This window comes from Pan paniscus, chromosome 1, assembly GCF_029289425.2.
Source record: "Pan paniscus chromosome 1, NHGRI_mPanPan1-v2.0_pri, whole genome shotgun sequence".
Taxonomy (NCBI): Eukaryota; Metazoa; Chordata; class Mammalia; order Primates; family Hominidae; genus Pan; species Pan paniscus.
This window is the reverse complement of record NC_073249.2, coordinates 93,845,603-93,864,509: the sequence shown is the minus strand read 5'-3', so window position 1 is coordinate 93,864,509 and position 18,907 is coordinate 93,845,603. Positions and strand designations below refer to the sequence as shown.

Here is an 18,907-nt window from a genome sequence, read left to right as displayed (position 1 = left end):
CCAGGCATGGTGGCAGGCCCCTGTAATGCCAGCTACTCAGGAGGCTGAGGCAGGAGAATTGTTTGTATCCGGGAGGCGGAGTTTGCAGTGAGCTGAGATCGTGCCACTGCACTCCAGCCTAGGCAACAAACCAAGACTCCATCTCAAAAAATAAAAATAAAAAAAGCAGGTGATGGGATGACATGTAGTTTTTGTTTTGCTTTGTTTTGTTTTGTTTTGTTTTTTGCTGCTTCCCTGATAGGCTATATACTGCTCCCTTCAGCCTCTCCCCCAAACCACAGGCGCCCAAACAATGAGGCCAGGGTTGGAACCCCTGGCCAGCTAGACGATGAGCTGAAGGGGAGGCAACCTTTAGCCAGCAGACTTGAGACATCTCAGTGTACTCAGGGTCTGCTGGCTAGCAGGCCCAGTGGGGTCTCCAAAGCCCTTCTGTATCCTTAATGGTCCTTAAACCCTGGTTGAAGATCCCCCCAGTTGTGTTTACTTAAGCCAGAAGGCTGGGCAATCTCTATATCCTTTCTCCATCGATCATCCTATGATTATTTTGTTAGAGAATTATTATTGTTCAGGGTACCAGATCTTAGTTTCATTCCACAGATAATAAGTTCGGCTCCAGGCTGGGCATGGTGGCTCACACCTGTAATCCCAGCACTTTGAGAGGCCAAGGTGAGTGGATCACTTGAGGCCAGGAGCTTGAGACCAGCCTGGCCAACATGGTGAAAACCCATCTCTACTAAAAATACAAAACTTTGCAGGGTGTGGTGTTGCAGGAAGTCAGGGACCCCAAACGGAGGGACCGGCTGAAGCCATGGCAGAAGAACGTGGATTGTGAAGACTTTATGGACATTTATTAGTTCCCCAAATTAATACTTTTATAATTTCCTATACCTGTCTTTACTGCAATCTTGGAACATAAAATTGTGAAGATTTCATGGACACTTACCACTTCCCCAATCAATACCCTTGTGATTTCCTATGCCTGTCTTTACTTTACTTTCTTAATCCTGTCAGCTGAGGAGGATGTATGTCGCCTCAGGACTCTGTGATAATTGCGTTAACTGCACAAATTGTACAGCATGTGTGTTTGAACAATATGAAATGTGGGCACCTTGAAAAAAGAACAGGATAACAGCAATTGTTCAGGGAATAAGAGAGATAACCTTAAACTCTGACCACCGGTGAGCCGGGTGGAACAGAGCCATATTTCTCTTCTTTCAAAAGCAAATGGGAGAAATATCGCTGAATTCTTTTTCTCAGCAAGGAACATCCCTGAGAAAGAGAATGCACCCCTGAGGGTGGGTCTATAAATGGCCCCCTTGGGTGTGGCCGTCTTCTATGGTCCAGACTGTAGGGATGAAATAAACCCTAGTCTCCCATAGTGCTCCCAGGCTTATTAGGAAGAGAAAATTCCCGCCTAATAAATTTTGGTCAGACAGGTTGCTCTCAAAACCCTGTCTCCTGATAAGATGTTACCATAACAATGGTGCCCGAAACTTCATTAGCAATTTTAATTTCGCCCTGGTCCTCTGGTCCTGTGATCTCGCCCTGCCTCCATTTGCCTTGTGATATTCTATTACCTTGTGAAGTACGTGATCTTTGTGACCCACACCCTATTCGTACACTCCCTCCCCTTTTGAAAGTCCCTAATAAAACCTTGCTGGTTTTGCGGCTTGTGGGGCATCAAGGAACCTACTGACATGTGATGTCTCCCCCGGATGCCCAGCTTTAAAATTTCTCTCTTTTGTACTCTGTCCCTTTATTTCTCAAACTGGCCGACGCTTAGGGAAAATAGAAAAGAACCCACATGACTATCGGGGCAGGTTCCCCAATAGTGTGGTGGCAGGCGCCTGTAATCCAAGCTGCTTGGGAGGCTGAGGCAGGAAAATAACTTGATCCCAGGAGGCAGAGGTTGCAGTGAGCCAAGATCGCGCCACTGCACTCCAGCCTGGGCAACAGAGGGAGACCCTGTCTCAAAATACATAAGTAAATAAATAAATAAATAAGTTCAGCTCCAAATTGGGGAAATGTGGGGTCCACAGAAAGAAGTGGTTATAATTACTAGGGGAACAGGGCCCTTTTACTGAGAGAGGAACACATACACCCTCATCAACACAGAGGCACCGACACAGAAAGGAAGAAACAGAGTCTTGGAGAAAGAGACAGAGGCAGGGTACCCGGAGTCAGGGACAGAGCACACAGACCCAGGGGAGCAGACAGAGGTGCATAGACGATAGATTCCCATTCGCTCAGATGGAGCCAGAGCAATGCCCGGGCACAGAGAGACCCAGCAGCTGGCAGAACAGAGGAGACGTAGGATAGAATGGTGGCTAGACAGGCGAGGGGCAGGAGAGGAGGAGCAAGGCAGGGGCCTTCATGGGGATCTCTCTGTCCGTACCAGCCGGGAGGCGTAGCCACCCTGGTGCTGCAGTCCCAGAAAGGTGTCCTGTCCTTCTCGGATCTGCAGGAAGAGGGCCTCCTTGGGGCCTGGGCATCCCGATGCTTGCAGTCTCCTCCTGAAACACACATCGCCACCACTACCGTCTGTATCCAGTGGCCAGTGACGGGCACCAGGGAGGAACACTGCCTCGCCTCAGCCCAGCCCTGTTGCTTGCCCCCAGCCCAGCCCTTCCTGTTGGCATAAGCACAGCCCAGACCCAAACTGGTCCCACTTTGGGGCTCTGCTTTGCCAGGGCTGCAGAGTTGGCTGTGGGCAAGAGTGGCCCCTGCTGGTCAAAGGGCAGTACTGCCTCCAGAAGAAAGCCAGGGTTCAGGGGAAGGCGAACAGCAAGAGCAAGCTGAATTCTCCCTCCTTACCTGGTTGCTGATGCCAACCTTTGCCCCTGCTCAGCCAAATAGTGCACTCAGGACTCCCTTCCCTCTCTAACCAAGGGGCAGAATTAATGCCTGACTGTGAAAGGTGGGTGACACTTGAAAGACCCTGAGATACAGTTGGTGCTACATAAGGGGGGCCCAGGCATTTGGGCATCTCTGCTTTCAGCCAGCTACCCTTAGGAAGGTGCCATGAGCCCTGCAGGCATTGCTTCTCATCTGAGTTCCCACCCAAGCCAGTTCAGGGACAAGGCCCAGGGTCCTCTCCCCTCACTGAAACCAGCCAGCCCTGCCCGGGAGCTAGGGAAGGTTGGTTCACTCACCAGAGCTAAAGGAACTTGTTCAAGGGGACCATTGTCAAAGCAGAGAGACAGTGCCCTTCCATGGCCAGCAGCCCCTACAATGTTCACGCACACTGAACTCTTCATGCTGACCCCCAGACCTTCTCTTTCTGACTTCCTCTGACTTTGGGGAAGTGGTCAGGGGTTTTCCAAGGGAGGGGGAAGAGATGATCTCTCTGCTCCAGTCCACCAAGCCTATGCAGAAGTCTGAGCAAGAACAACTGATCTCATGTGGCAATGCGGGACCATGAGTTAATCCAAGACATCCTGGATTGTCCTCAGCCTGCAACCAAAAGCCTGGCAAAGGCCTGGCAATGGGGCAGGCCAAATGTCCCAACCCTGAGACCACCTCTCTCAAGAAATCTCTGAAAGTTCTTTGGGCCTCGGTTTCCTTATCTGTAAAATGAGGAGATTGTGCCATATGCTCTCTGAGTTCCTTTGTGGTTCTATGACACCATTATGTGGTTCTATGAAACCCACCGTGGGAGGCGGAAGCAAGAAGATCCAGTGTCCTGATACTCCCCCTGACTCCACACCTCCCTCCCACTCCCACCCTCAGTCTGCCCTGAGAGAAGGAGATAAGAGCCACTGTGGAGAGGCATATTTTGGAAGGCAGCATCCATCCTCCCCCAAAGGCCCACAAATGGGATTGAGCTCTGGTTCTCCAGGGAAAGGACTGAGGGCCCAGGTCTCCTTGATTCTTGTTGTTCTTCGGATGGTTGTCTCTTGAGGGAGATGACTAGAGAGTTATCTAGTTCCTTCCCACTTTCCCATTTTCTCCAAGGTCTAGGCCTGGAAGGAAGGAGGTACAGGAGGTCCCCTGGGGGCTTACGTATTCAGTGGGCCCTCGAGCTCCCTGCCAGGCCCCCAACTATGTCTTCTGAAGACGTCATTGTTGCGGCCGTGGGCCCGGAAAGCCCCCGACCTTTGGAGGGGTACAGCATGCGAGCCATTCCCCTCCTTTATTTCCCCCATCTCTTCTTCCTCCAGTTGTTCTCTGGATTCAATTGCAGAAAGGCAGAGGCCAGTGTGGCCTCACGGGCACCTTGTCTCCACCTGCTCAGAACACGTCTGGGACGGCTCTGTTCATGGGAGACACACACAGACCAGTCTGCGTCAGCAAGAAATAAGAGTGAGCAGGGTTCTAGAACTCTGAAACCTCGGAACTAGAAGTGTGTCACAGTCAGCTGGACTTAGGAGTGCCTAGCTACCCCTCACTTTACTGTGACACATAACTGGATAATGTGTGGCTCAGGGTCACATTGTGAATTAGCTGCAGACTCAAGGCTAGAACTTAGGTTTTCTGGATCCCAGTTCAGTGTCCTTTCTAGTACATAAAGAGATCCTCATTGTCTCCTTCTTATTCCATTTACTGAGGATTTATATAGCAGAAAGCCAAGCAAAGAGAAATAGATATTGTTCCTATTCTCAAGGAATCAGAGTCTAGTGAGTGGGTGAGTGTGTGTGTGTGTGTGCACAAGCAAAAGAACAAATCACAGATGACTCCATAACTGGCTCACATATGCCAAATGCCACAAGAGAAGTTTCAACAAAAGGCTTTGGGCTGTTAAAGGAGTGAGGGCACATGACCAGTTGGGAGACTCAAAAAAGGCCAGGTGCGGTGGCTCAACCAGCACTTTGGGAGGCTGAGGTGGGTGGATTGCTTGAGCCCAGCTGTTCTAGACCAGCCTGGGCAACATAGCGAGACACTATCTCCACAAAAAAAACAAAATGTTAGCCGGGCGTGGTGGCACGTGCTTATAGTCCCAGCTACTTGGGAGGCTGAGGTGGGAGGATCACTTGAGCCCAGGAGTTCAAGGCTGCAGTGAGCTATGATCATGCCACTGCACTCCAGCCTGGGTGACAGAGTAAGACGCTGTTTGCTTTTGTTTTGTTTTGTTTTTTGAGACAGAGTTTCGCTCCTGTTGCCCAAGCTGGAGTGCAATGGTGCGATCTCGGCTCACTGCAACCTCTGCCTCCTGGGTTCAAGCGATTCTCCTGCCTCAGCCTCCCGAGTAGCTGGGATTACAGGCACACCCCACCATGCCTGGATAATTTGTATTTTTAGAAGAAATGGGGTTTCACCATGTTAGCCAGGCTGGTCTCAAACACCCAACCTCAGGTGATCCATCCGCCTCAGCCTCCCAAAGTGCTGGGATTACAAGCGTGAGCCACCGTGCTCGGCCTTGTTTTTTTTGTTTGGTTGTTTTTTTGTTTTTTTTTTGAGACAGAGTCTTGCTCTGTCGCCCAGGCCATAGTGCAGTGGCGCCATCTCAGCTCACTGCAAGCTCCGCCTCCCGGGTTCATGCCATTCTGCCATTCTCTTGCCTCAGCCTCCCGAGTAGCTAGGCCTACAGGTGCCTGCCACCATGGCCAGCTAATTTTTTGTATTTTTAGTAGAGAGGGGGTTTCACCGTGTTAGCCAGGATGGTCTCGATCTCTTGACCTCATGATCTGCCCGCCTTGGCCTCCCAAAGTGCTGGGATTACAGGCATGAGCCACTGCGCTGGGCCTGTTTTTGTTTTTAAAGGGGAGGAGGAAACAGAAATAAGCAGATGGCCTTTGAGATGTGCTTGGAAGGGTAAAGTGGTTAGGATTTGGCCAGGGTAGAGGGAGAGGATTTTAGGCAGATAAAGTAGCAGGGGGAGGCCGGGTACGGTGGCTCACTCCGGTAATCCCAACACTTTGGGAGGCTGAGGTGGGCGGATCACGAGGTCAGGCGTTCAAGATCATCCTGGCTAACACGGTGAAACCCCATCTCTATTAAAAATACAAAAAAATTAGCTGGGTGTGGTGGCGGGTGCCTGTAGTCCCAGCTACTCGGGAGACTGAGGCAGGAGAATGGCATGAACCCGGGAGGCGGAGCTTGCAGTGAGCTGAGGTCGGACTCCAGCCTGGGCGACAGAGCGAGACTTTGTCTCAAAAAAAAAAAGAAAAAAAATTAGCCGGGCGTGGTAGCGGGCGCCTATAATCCCAACTACTTGGGAGGCTGAGGCAGGAGAATCACTTGAACCTGGGAGGCGGAGGTCGCAGTGAGCCAAGATTGTGCCATTGCACTCCAGCCTGCATGACAACAGCAAGATTCCATCTCAAAAAAAAAAAAAAAAAAAGGTAGAAAAAAGTAGCAGGGAGAAAAGGTTCATGAGTGATAAAGTGTTGTGATTTCTCTTTCTCCCTCTCCCTCTCCTCCCCCTTCCTCTTCTTCTCCTTCTTCTGATGGAGCTTCACTCTTGTCGCCCAGGCTGGAGTGCTATGGCGTGATCTCACCTCACTGCAATCTCTGCCTCCTGGGTTCAAGTGATTCCCCTGCCTCAGCCTCCTGAGTAGCTGGGATTACAGGCATGCACCTCCAGGCCCAGCTAATTTTGTATTTTTTTTTTAGTAGAGATGGGGTTTCTCCATGTTGATCAGGCTGGTATCAAACTCCTGACCTCAGGTGATCTGCCCACCTCTGCCTCCCAAAGTGCTGGGATTACAGGTGTGAGCCACCATGCCCGGCATGATTTCTTCTTCTAAGAGTCTGGTCATATGCAGAGTGAAAGCCAGTCTGACCTCTCTCCATGGTTCAAAGAGAAGGGCTCCAAGCATCAGCCACAGAGCACACATTTCCTCCACTCTCTCCCAAATGGGCGTTGTTCTCACTGCCCAACACTCCCGGTTGGCATCAGGGCTTGCCTCAGTGTGTCTCAGAATTAAGAACCCTCAGGTGCTCTTAAAGTTGAAAATGATAAGCCCCACTCCAGAAAGAAGTGCCAAGTCCCAGAGTACCAGGGGCAGGAAGGGCAGGAAGGGAAATAGCATTTACTGCATACCTCTGTACACTTCACTCTTAGGCCATGTCTCTCTCGACCTTCTGCTCTAATGAGTCTCCCAGGCTCCCTTTCTCCTGGGACCACTTCTAGCTACTTAGACATCAGGAGTGCCCAGAAGGATCAGGAAGCCGGGACCCAGAACCTTCCCTCTTTCAAGGCTTTCTGTGGGGCTGTCAGACCTTCTCCAGGTTGTCTTAACCACCCCAGGGAAGTCCAGGTTATCAGTTATTGTCCCTTCAATCTACTTTCCTCCGTCACTGCAATCTGTCCACTGCCCTCACCCCACCCAGAGCAGCTGAGAAGAAAGTGCTGTGCCACAGGCTGGGCGCAGTCGCTCACGCCCGTAATCCCAGCACTTTGGGAGGCCAAGGCGGGCAGATCACGAGGTCAGGAGTCCGAGACCAGCCTGGCCAATATGGTGAAACCCTGTCTCTACTAAAAATGCAAAAATTAGCCAGGCATGGTGGCACGTGCCTGTAGTCCCAGCTACTTGGGAGGCTGAGGCAGGAGAATCGCTTGAACCCAGGAGGCAGAGGTTGCAGTGAGCCGAGATCGTGCCATTACACTCCAGCCTGGGCAATAGAGCAAGACTCCGTCTCAAAAAAAAAAAAAGAAAGAAAGTGCTGTGCCTGGGGTGGCTGTGTGCCTGTTTACCACAGGGAAGGGAGGGAGGCAGGTGCTCAGGCCTCTACAGATGGCAATGCTATTCCCCCATTGGGTGGGTGTCTAAGGAGAGAAAAGGAGAAGCCTAGGAGAGTGGCCATGGCCCTGTGCCCATCTGTGCTCATCGCGTCTGGGAGCAATGGACAGGGAACCCCTTAGCCAGCCACCAGGAGAGATCCTCTCCCTCCCTGCCTACAAATGGGCCCTGTGCCATCAGGTATGTTGGGTACAAACAGGATGAGCAGATCTACAGGAAGCAGGTCAGAGCCTAAGGGCCATGGCAGGGTCCCTCCCAACCAGTGGCCTCCAAAGCTGAGATTTGGAGGCAGAGGGAGGCAAAAATACTGTGAAAAGCTGGGGTGGAGAGAAGAGTAGGAACTGGAAATATACTAGGAAAAGGGGAACGGGGGCTGGAAATAGGACAGAAACTGAGAGGCCGTGAGGGGGAGGCAGGGACACTGGGTGGATACTGTGAGCTCTGGAATTCAGGGACCTCCCAGAAGAAGAAAGTTGGTTTGAACTTTACACCCTGTATTCAACCTCTACCTCCTAGCCTTGTCTCAGCTGTGCCCACCCGGTTGAATTCTTCTTCTTGTTTTTTTTTTTTTTTTTGGAGAGAGGATCTCTCTCCCTCTGTTACCCTCAAGCCTCACTGCAGCCTCCGCCTCCCAGGCTCAAGCAATCCTCCCACATTAGCCTCCTGAGTAGCTAGGACTACAGGTGCATGCCACCACATCCTGCTAACTTTAAAATTTTTGTTTTGTTTTGTTTTGTTTTGTTTTAGATGGAGTTTTGCTTTTGTTGCCAGGCTGGAGTGCAGTAGCGCAATCTCAGCTCACTGCAACCTCCTCCTCCTGGGTTCAAGAGATTCTCCTGCCTCAGCCTCCCGAGTAGCTGGGATTACAGGCATGCACCACCACACCCAGCTAATTTTTGTATTTTTAGTAGAGATGGGGTTTCACCATGTTGGCCAGGCTGGTCTCAGACTCCTGACTTCAGGTGATCTGCCCACCTTGGCCTCCCAAAGTGCTGGGATTACAGGTGTGAGCCACTGCACCCGGTCTTAAATTTTTTATAGAGATGGGGTCTCACTATGTTGCCTAGCCTGGTCTCAAACTCCTGGGCCCAGGCGATCCTCCTGCCTCAGCTTCCCAAAGTGCTGGGATTACAGATGTGAGCCACTGCGCCCAGGCTGCAGGGTTGAATTTGGCAAGATGAAGGAAGTGCAGTGAACTGGAGACCTTTGCTTTTCTTCTGTCTGTGTGGATGTTCCTGCTAGAGATGGTGTCCTGTCACCCTGGCCCCATTGACAGGTACCTCAGATCTTAAGATCTTTGTGTAACTGTTCACCCTTCTTCCTCCAGCTCAGACCAACTGGAGTCTGACCTCTTCTCAAAGATCTACCCTTTTTCCAGCATCTCTGTCATTTCATTCATGGTCTCTGCCCTCTGTGAAAATGGAAACTGTCTGGCAGTTTCCCCCTCACATCCTCATCCCCACCCACTAACCCTGCCTATGCTATGATGCCAATACTTTTTATTCTGTCCCTCAAAGAGATGAGGTTTAACAAGGCTTCCTCAACTCCCTCCTAGCAATATTCCCTCCTCCACTGTCTGAAATTCAAACTGGGGCTCCCATCATCGTGTTGCTTCTTTTTCCATTAGATGAACTCTCCTAGCCCCCCTCCCATTTTCCCTTAGCCTCTTGAGCTCAGGAAATGGTGCATGGGAGAGGCCAGGGCTGGGTCTCACACAATGGCTTTATTTAGCTCTCAAATGAGATCACATCATGTCATATCACTGCTTCCACTGAGCAAAGAGATAGGAGATTCTGAAATAGGTCTGGGATCAGATGCTTGAGACGGGGGAGGGGAGCTGGGAAAGCAGGAAGGGGCTCTAAGAAGTCATTTTACTTATCTTCCTGCCTCTGGATCAGATGGTCTTCCCACCACTGCAAACCATCAGCGTGTGCTGTCCCTTCCTTCAAGTGTATAACCTCCACAGATTGCACTGGTCATCAAAGATTTCTTAGACATTCTACTGGGAGCTGGAATGGGAATATATAATATTTTAATAGAGAGAGACATCTGTTATTCAAAACTCTGAGACCATAATTTCTTTAGGGTGTTACAGCTTTTAAGTCTGTCAAATTTGCTAGCTCTGCCACTTTCTTTTTTTCTTTCTCTTTCTTTTTTTTTTTTTTTTTTTGAGATGGAGTCTCGCTCTGTCGCCCAGGCTGGAATGCAGTGGCACAATCCTGGCTCACTGTAACGTCCACCTCCTGGGTTCAAGCGATTCTTCTGCCTCAGCCTCCCAAGTAGCTGGGATTACAAGTGCCTGCCACCACGCCCGGCTAATTTTTGTATTTTTACTAGAGACAGGTTTAGCCATGTTGGCAGGGCTGGTCTCGAACTCCTGAACTCAGGTGATCTGCCTGCCTCAGCCTCCCAAAGTGCTGGGATTACAGGCATGAGCCAACGCACCCGGCCTAGCTATGCCACTTTCATAAGCCACATAACCTTGGGAACTTAACTTTTTTTTTTTTTTTTTGACACAGGGTCTGGCTCTGTTGCTAAGGCTGGAGTGCAGCTTTGATCAGAGCTCACTGCAGCCTCAAACTCCTGGGTCAGGCGATCCTCCTGCTTTAGCATCCAGTAGCTGGGACTACAGGTATGCGCCACCATGCTCTAAGTAAAAAAAAAATTTTTGGGCCCAGTGCAGTGGCTCACGCCTGTAATCCCAACACTTTGGGAGGCTGAGGGGGGCGAATCACAAGGTCAGGGGTTTGAGACCAGCTTGGCCAATATGGTGAAACCCCATCTCTACAAAAACTACAAAAATTAGCCAGGTGTGGTGGCGCACATCTGTAATCTCAGCTACTAGGGAGGCTGAGACAGGAGAATCACTTGAACCCGGGAGGCGGAGGTTGCGGTGAGCCGAGATTGCGCCATTGCACATTCCAGCCTGGGCAACAAGAGTGAAACTCTGGCTAAAAAAAAAAAAAAAAGGCTGGCTGGTCTGGGCTCAGGGGCTCATATCTGTAATCCCAACACTTAGGGAGACTAAGGCAGGAGGATCACTTGAGGCCAGGCATTCAAGACCAGCCTGGGCAACACAGTGAGACTCCATCTCTAAAAAAAAAATTTTTTTTTAGAGATGGAGTCTCACTCTATTGCCCAGGCTGGAGTGCAATGGCGTGATCTCGGCTCACTGCAACCTCCACCTCCTGGGTTCAAGCTATTCTCCTGCCTCAGCCTCCCGAGTAGCTGGGATTACAGGTGTGCACCACCACGCCCAGCCTGGGCACCCAGCCTGCCCAGCCAGCTTTTTTGAGCTTCAGACTCATGTAAAATGGGAATGAGAAGCTGGGTGAGGTGGCTCATGCCTGTAATCCCAGCTCTTTGAGAGGCCGAGGCGGGTGGATCATCTGAGGTCAGGAGTTCGAGACCAGCCTGACCAACATGGTGAAACCCCATCTCTACTAAAAATACAAAATTAGCCAGCGTGGTGGCACATGCCTGTAATCCCAGCTACTCGGGAGGCTGAGGCAGGAGAATCACTTGAACCTGGGAGGCAGAGGTTGTGTGAGCCGAGATTGTGCCATTGCATTCCAGCCTCGGCAATAAGAGCAAAACTCTGTCTCAAAAAAAAAAAAAAAAAAAAAAGGAATGATAAGACCTACTTTGTTTTGGGGGTTTTGTTTGTTTGTTTGTTTGTTTGTTTTGAGATGGAGTCTCGCTCTGTCACCCAGGCTGGAGTGCAGTGGTGCGATCTCGGTTTACTGCAACCTCTGCCTCCCGGGTTCAAGCGATTCTCCTGCCTCAGCCTCCTGAGTAGCTGGGACTACAGGCACCCACCACCACGCCGGGCTAATTTTTGTATTTTCTGTAGAGACGGGTTTCTCCATGTTGGTCAGGCTGGTCTCCAACTCCTGACCTCAGGTGATCCACCTGCCTTGGCCTCCTAAAGTGCTGGGATTACAGGCATGAGCCACCATGCCCGGCCTGTTTGTTTTGTTTTTTGAGATAGGCTTTCTCTCTGTCACCCACGCTGAGTGCAGTGGCACGATGATGGCTAACTGCATCCTTGATTTCTCAGGCTCAGGTGACCCTTCCACCTCAGCCTCCCAAGTAGCTGCGACTATAAGTGCACACCACCATGCCTGGCTGATTTTTTTTTTTGGTATTTTTTAGTAGAGACAGGGTTTCACCATGTTGCCCAGTCTGGTCTCAAACTCCTGGGCTCAACTGATTTGCCTGCCTCGGCCTCCCAAAGTGCCAGGATTACAGGCGTAAGCCACTGGGCCTGTACTTATTTTGTAAGGATGTTGAGAGACTTGATGATAATGTATGCAATGCACCTAGTCCCCCTTCCATCTGTTTTTGGTACATATTAGGTGCTCAATAAATACTATTATTATTGTTGTTATTATTATTTAGAGGCATAGAGACGGCAGGGTATATTGAAACAGAGAGCTAGAAAGAATAATGCTTGGCCTGGTGTGGTGGCTCACGCCTGTAATCCCAGCACTTTGGGAGGCGAGGCGGGAAGATCATGAGGTCAAGAAATCAAGACCATCCTGGCCAACATGGTGAAACCACATGTGTACTAAAACTACAAAAATTGGCCTGGCATGGTGGCTCACACCTGTAATCCCAGCATTTTGGGAGGCCAAGGCGGGTGGATCATCTGAGGTCAGGAGTTCGAGACCAGCCTGACCAACATGGAGAAACCCTGTCTCTACTAAAAATACAAAAAAAAATTAGCCAGGTGTGGTGGTGCATGCCTGTAATCCCAGCTACTCAGGAGGCTAAGGCAGGAGAATCGCTTGAACCTGGGAGGCGGGGGTTGCAGTGAGCCGAGATTGCACCACTGCACTCCAGCCTGGGCAACAGAGTGAGACTCTGTCTCAAAAAACAAACAAAAAAAATTAGCTGGGCATGGTGGTGTGCACCTGTAGTTCCAGCTGCTAGGGAGGCTGAGGTGGGACAATCACTTGAACCCAGGAGGTGGAGGTTGCAGTGAGCTGAGATCGCACCACTGCACTCCAGCCTGGCGACAGAGCGAGACTCCATCTCAAAAAAAAAAAAAAAAAAAAAAAAGAAAGAAAGAAAGAAAAAGAAAGAAGGAGGCCCAAGATAGAAGCAGAAATAGGCATCATATGATGGTCACCTACTGTTTTCTCTTAGAGAAAGACAATAAATATGGGCTGACACTAACATAACTATAATGGCAACAGTTACACACCACTTCTGATGGAAAAGTGTATGCAACCAGAGCAAGAAGAGCAAGAAGAAATGAGTGCTTTTCTGTCCTTTGAGACCCTGATGAGCCCTGATAAAGTTGTCCTCTTCAAGGAGAAGAAAGGGATAGAATGGCCTCTGGAAATTTAAAGCAAGGGTTAGCAAACTATAGCCTCTGGGACAAATCTGTCCTGCTATCTTTTTTTAATAGTTGAAAAAAAATAAAAGAATACTTTGAGACATAATATTATATGAAATTCAAATTTCAGTGCTTGTAAATAAAGTATTTTTGGAACGCAGCCATGCTCAGTCATTTACATATTGTCTATGGCTGTTTTTGCATTATGACAGCAAAGTTGGTAGTTGCAACAGAGAGCCCACAAAGCCTGATATATAGATATATCCTGAGTCTGGGATCCTAATATATATATGTGTGTGTGTGTGTGTGTGTGTGTGTGTATGTGTGTATATATATGTGTGTGTGTGTATATATGTGTGTGTGTGTATATATGTGCGTGTGTATATATATATATATGTATATATATATGTTTTTTTTTTTGAGATGGAGTTTTGTTCTTGTCACCCAGGCTAGAGTGCAATGATGCAATCTTGGCTCACTGCAACCTCCACCTCCCGGGTTCAAGCGATTCTCCTGCCTCAGCTTCCCGAGTAGCTGGGATTACAGGTGCCTGCCACCACTTCTGGCTAATTTTTGTATTTTTTAGTAGAGATGGGGTTTCACCATGTTGGCCAGGCTGGTCTTGAACTCCTGGCTTCAGGTGATCCATCTGCCTCGGCCTCCCAAAGTGCTGGGATTACAGGCATGAGCCACCGTGCCCGGCCATATGTTTGGTTTTTTTTTTTTTTTTTAGACAGGGTCTCACTCGGTCGCCCAGGCTGGAGTACAGTAGCACGACCTCTGCTCACTGCAGCCTTGACCTCCCAAGCTCAAGCAATCTTCCCACCTCAGACTCCCAAGGAGCTAGGACTACAGGCACACAACACCACACTGGGATAATATTTGTAATTTTTGTAGAAACAAGGTCTCGCTTTGTTGCCCAGGCTGGTCTTGAACTCCTGAGCTCAAGCAATATGCCCACCTTGGCCTCCCAAAGTGCTGGGATTACAGGCATGTGCTACCATGCCTGGCCTAAAATATTTGTTAACTGGATCCTTACAGAAAAAGTTTGCCAACTCCTGATCTAGAGCAACTGGGTCTCAAAATCTCAGGAAGGAGGAGAAAGGAGAAAAGAGATAAAAGAGGTACATGAAGGCTCACTGAACACCAGGCATTCTGCTACAAGCTTTGGGGAAGAAGGGACATTGAGACACTGAGACCCCAATATACCTACTTCCTTTTTTTTTTTTTTTTTTTGAGACAGAGTCTTGCTCTGTGGCCCAGGCTGGAGTGCAATGGCGTGATCTCGGCTCACTGAAACCTCTGCCTCCTGGGTTCAAGCGATTCTCCTGCCTCAGCCTCCCAAGTAGCTGGGATTACAGGCACCCGCCACCATGCCCAGCTAATTTTTGCATTTTTAGTAGAGAGGGAGTTTCACCATGTTGGTCAGGCTGGTCTCAAACTTCTGACTTCAGGTGATCCTCCTGCCTCGGCCTCCCAAAGTGCTGGGATTACAGGCATGAGCCACTGCACCCAGCCAACATACCTACTTCCTAAATGTCATCTGAGGCCTATAGAGAGATAATGAGTGCCAACATCAATTTTGTGCCATCCTCACAAATATTTCTGGAAATAGACATTATTATCCCTATTTTACATATGAAGAAACAGGCTGCATAGACAGCTTAAGTAACTGGCTGGGGGTCACAGAGCTGATAGGAGGTGGAGATGAGTTTTCAAAGCTGATCCATCACATTATGGAGCCTGAATTCTTTTCTGAAACCAGAAAGCAAGCTCTCAAAGAAAGCAAGTGGCTAGCTTTTTTTTTTTTTGAGACACGGTCTCACTCTGTTGCCCAGGCTGGAGTGCAGTGGCATGATCTTGGCTCACTGCAACCTCTGCCCCCCAGATTCAAGTGATTCTCCTGCCTCAGCCTCCAGAGTAGCTGGGATTACAGGCGTGCACCACCACGCCCGGCTAATTTTTGTAATTTTAGTAGAGATGGTGTTTCACCATGTTGGCCAGGCTGGTCTTGAACTCCTGACCTCAAGTGATCCACCCATCTTGGCCTCCCAAAGTGCTGAGACTACAGACCTGAGCCACTGCGCCCAGCCTATCAAGTGGCTAGCTTTTTTTTTTTTTTTTTGAGCTAGTCTTGCTCTGTCGCCCAGGCTGGAGTGCAATGGTGCGATCTCGGCTCACTGCAACCTCCACCTCCTAGGTTCAAGCAATTCTCCTGCCTCAGCCTCCCAAGTAGCTGACATTACAGGCACCTGCCATCATGCCTGGCTAATTTTTGTATTTTTGTAGAGAGGGGGTTTCACCATGTTGCCCAGGCTGGTCTTGAACTCCTGACCTCAGGTGATCCACCCACTTCAGCCTCCCAAAGTGCTGGGATTACAGGCCACCACACCAGGCCAAGTGGCTAGCTTTGAAAGAAATCCGGCAACATTATTTTTACCCACCTCATTCCTACCTCCCTGACCCCAGCCAAAGAAAAGCAGCAGCTTCCAAAAGAAATGAGATAGGGGTCCCAAAGAAGTTCAATGTATCCTTTCTGCTCCCTCTGTTAGCTTAGACCTCTGAATGAGGTGATGGGGCGCAGGCAGGTCTCTGGTTATGTTTGCTGCCAGCAAACACTGAACAGAGGGGAGGAACTGCTGACGGTAACCAAACAGCCAGGCGTTGTGGCCTGGAGGCAATGCTGGCTGGCCCTTTCGCAGACTGAGAAGCTTTCTGAGTCTGGCTCTGGGATCCTAAATCTACCGAGGTGGCCAATATTGAAGAAGACCCAAGAGAACAGGATAATAAAGACTGAGGTGGAAGGGAGAGGCCAAATGACATGTTGTACTGGCTCTCCTCCAAATCTCCTGGCCCTGGGGGTGGGACACAGGGTCACAAAAACTCTTCGATGGTTCAAAATTTAACCTAACATTTCTTCTCCTGTAGAAAGTGAACCATTAATCCAGCAGTGCCCTGCAAAGAGGGCTAAAGCAGAGCTTCTCTTCGCCTCAGATAAAGAAGCCAGGAGCTACAATTCCTTCCCACCTGCTCCCTAGATACCCCGTTCCAAGACAGGAGCACCCAAGTCTCTGACACCCTCCTGCTTCACCCATCCGCCTGACTTGGCTGAACGCTGGTGTCCTGGAACTCATTCTCTTTCTCTGATCTTCCTGTCCACTGCCAGAGAGTGGTGCCACAATTCCAAAAATGAAAGGAAAGTAAAAGATATAGAGGATCCATTCATTCAGCAAAGATTATTTTAGCACTTTGTAAGTGTCAGGCACAGAGAAGAGGACCCACAAGGGTCTATGCACAAATACAATGGTGGGACCTGGCTACCATCCCTTAGTGGGGCAGAGGCCAGTATGGGCAAAAGCCATGTGTCCTATCAGCTTCCGGGTTGTCTCCTGAGAGGCATTATCATCTGTACTTAGTTCCTGAATTTCAAGGCATCCCCAGCCCCCTAATCTAACCACACACCCCTCTACTAAGTCAGCCACAGGCATCTCAGACACTCTCCCTAAATCATCCCCATGTCCTTGATGTACTAGGTTCGTAAGTCAGTCAGGTATTTTGCTGCTCTGGGCTTCCAAGTGTGACCACCTTTTTTTTTTTTTAATTGGTTAGTAAACTGAACTTAGGGACCCTGCCCTCTTCCTTTCTGCTGGACCTGTAGCTATATGCTTATTCTATCAGGGGCTTGGGACCCAGACTAGCCCTTTATTTATGGCGGATAGAGAAGAAAAGGGTCAAGACCAACCAGTCTTCTTCTACCTCCTGCCAGTTTCCTGGGCATGTGTTCTGGGTGCTATGCCAGATGGGTGTGGCAAGAGAGGGTCTGAGGGTAAGGACCCAGGAAAGGGAAGAGGGAAACTCACCAGAACTGGGAGATATCCCAAAGATGGGGGACCTGTTTCTGCTGTCAGTTGGTGACTTCAGTGTGGGAAAAAGTCCTGCTTCAGGTGGCCCCTTTAAGAACCCAGTCCAGCACTTTGGTGGGGGTCCCCTCTCTCTTGGTCCTTTTAAGGGAGCTGTTCATGGTCCAGAAGTTTGCATAAGAGAAAGGGGGGACTCATTCCAGTCCAGATCAGCTGCCTCTTCATCCACTGTAGCCCTTCCTTTCCCCGCCCTACTTCAAACACCCTAAACAGTGCTGTGCCCAGGACCTTAACTCTTTCAGTGCCATTACTGATCCCAGGGACTCCTGGGTCCCTCTGTCTTCAGCATTCCTTGAACACAGGGTGGCTACAAAATTCAGACTTGTGTAGAAACAGGTACAAGAAGCCATGCTGGGGTCCCCCTGAGGAGAGAGTATGTGGGAAGCTGACACCCCAGGGAACGTTTACCCTTCCTCCAACAGGGTCAGGGAGAAACTGAGGAGGGGAGAAAGCAGACATCTCTGGGAAAGAAACAGCTGCAGCTGGAAACCTACTTCACAGCAGGGTCCTCAGGTCAGCGGTGTCCTTTGCCCTCTCAAATTCAGCTACAAAACTGATTGTCAGCCGGGCATGGTGGCTCATGCCTATAATCCCAGCACTTTGGGAGGCCGAGGCGGGCGGATCACTTGAGGTCAGGAGTTAGAGACCAGCCTGGCCAACGTGGTGAAACCCCGTCTCTACTAAAAATACAAAAATTAGCCAGGCGTGGTGGTGCGCACCTGTAATCCTAGCTACTGGGGAGGCTGAGGCAGGAGAATCACTTGAACCCGGCATGCAGAGGTTACAGCCAGCCAAAATCACACCACTGCAATCCAGCCTGGGCAACAGAGCAAGACTCCATCTCAAAAAAAACAAAAAAACAAACAAAAAAACCTGATTGTCGGTCCCTTTAAGAGGCAGGTTACAGCAATGGAGGAGGAAAGATTGTATTTTTTTGTGATGAAAGTACAGGGTGGAGCAGTTACAAGGGCAGCTGCACTGAGAAGGGCCCTAGCGTCAGCACCAGGAACAGGGGTGACCAAGCAACTCAGCATATCCGGGGCTCACAGCTTGTTGTGGATACCAGGCGGCAGGATATTTGACCAGCTCCCCAACTCTCTTCCCAGATAACAGCTTCTGGGGTGGGGCGGGGGCTGACTCACCTTCACTGCTTTCCCTGGGGCAGAAGACAGCTGGGGCGGACATCGGACTTCCTGAGGTAAAGGGGAGCACTCCTCGCCTCCTGTGGGCTAGTAGAAAGGGCATATTAGAGCTGGAAGATCTTGGCTGCCTCTGCCAAGTCACTAGTTACAGGACCTTGTGCCACCTATTTAGCCTCATCCCCTCATCTGTAAAATGCAGATGTTAAATGAAACATGTGCAAACAGTGGAACATAAATGCTGGGTCCATAATAAATAAATATGCTAGCTGCCACTGGCTGGGCAACCTTGGACAAGCCGCTTCACCCCGTATCTTTCCTGATCTATTAAATGAGAGGATCAAATTAGGTAATCTATGGTCTATCCTTGCTCAAAAATTCTCTCTGTCAGTGAGTGGAAGACAGCAGCTGCTGCTGGATGTAGAACTGTGTGTGCCCTTCCCCACCTGGCTGGACCTCACCCACAAGATGAGAAAGTGACAGTGGTTGTTCCTCATGTTCCTCACTGCATAAGAACAAAGGGGTAATACCAGCCCTATCGTACTGGTGAGGGGTCCTCAAAAATCCTCTAATTAAACAATTTCATGATTGTGCAGATGAGGAAACAGGCTCCAAGAGGGAGAGCTATTTTATATATAAAATATATATTATATATAAATATATATTTTATACGTATAAAATATATATTTATATATAATATATATTTTATATATTTTTATATTTTTATATAATATATTATATATAAATAAATAATATATATAATATATAATATATAAATAAATAATATATATAATATATAATATATAAATAAATAATATATAT

The 18,907-nt window shown here is 49.2% G+C and overlaps 1 protein-coding gene across 5 annotated transcripts in view; it reads right to left on the bottom strand.

Annotated features, from left to right (window-relative positions):
* ARHGEF2 (Rho/Rac guanine nucleotide exchange factor 2) overlaps nt 1-18,170 on the bottom strand; it is a 59,659-nt gene extending 41,489 nt beyond the window's left edge. The window contains exons 1-2 of one of the 5 annotated variants that reach the window (XM_063604662.1): nt 18,089-18,170; nt 2,396-2,513 (exon numbers count right to left, since the gene is read on the bottom strand). In XM_063604662.1, the coding sequence (XP_063460732.1) occupies nt 2,396-2,492 (97 nt within the window). In that variant the 5' untranslated portion in view covers nt 2,493-2,513; nt 18,089-18,170. Of the gene's footprint in view, nt 1-2,395; nt 2,514-4,002; nt 4,541-18,088 lie in introns of those variants that run through there. The other 4 variants (XM_034937246.3, XM_034937256.3, XM_034937252.3 and 1 more) reach the window with 4 other exon arrangements.
* Nucleotides 18,171-18,907: the final 737 nt, after the last annotated feature.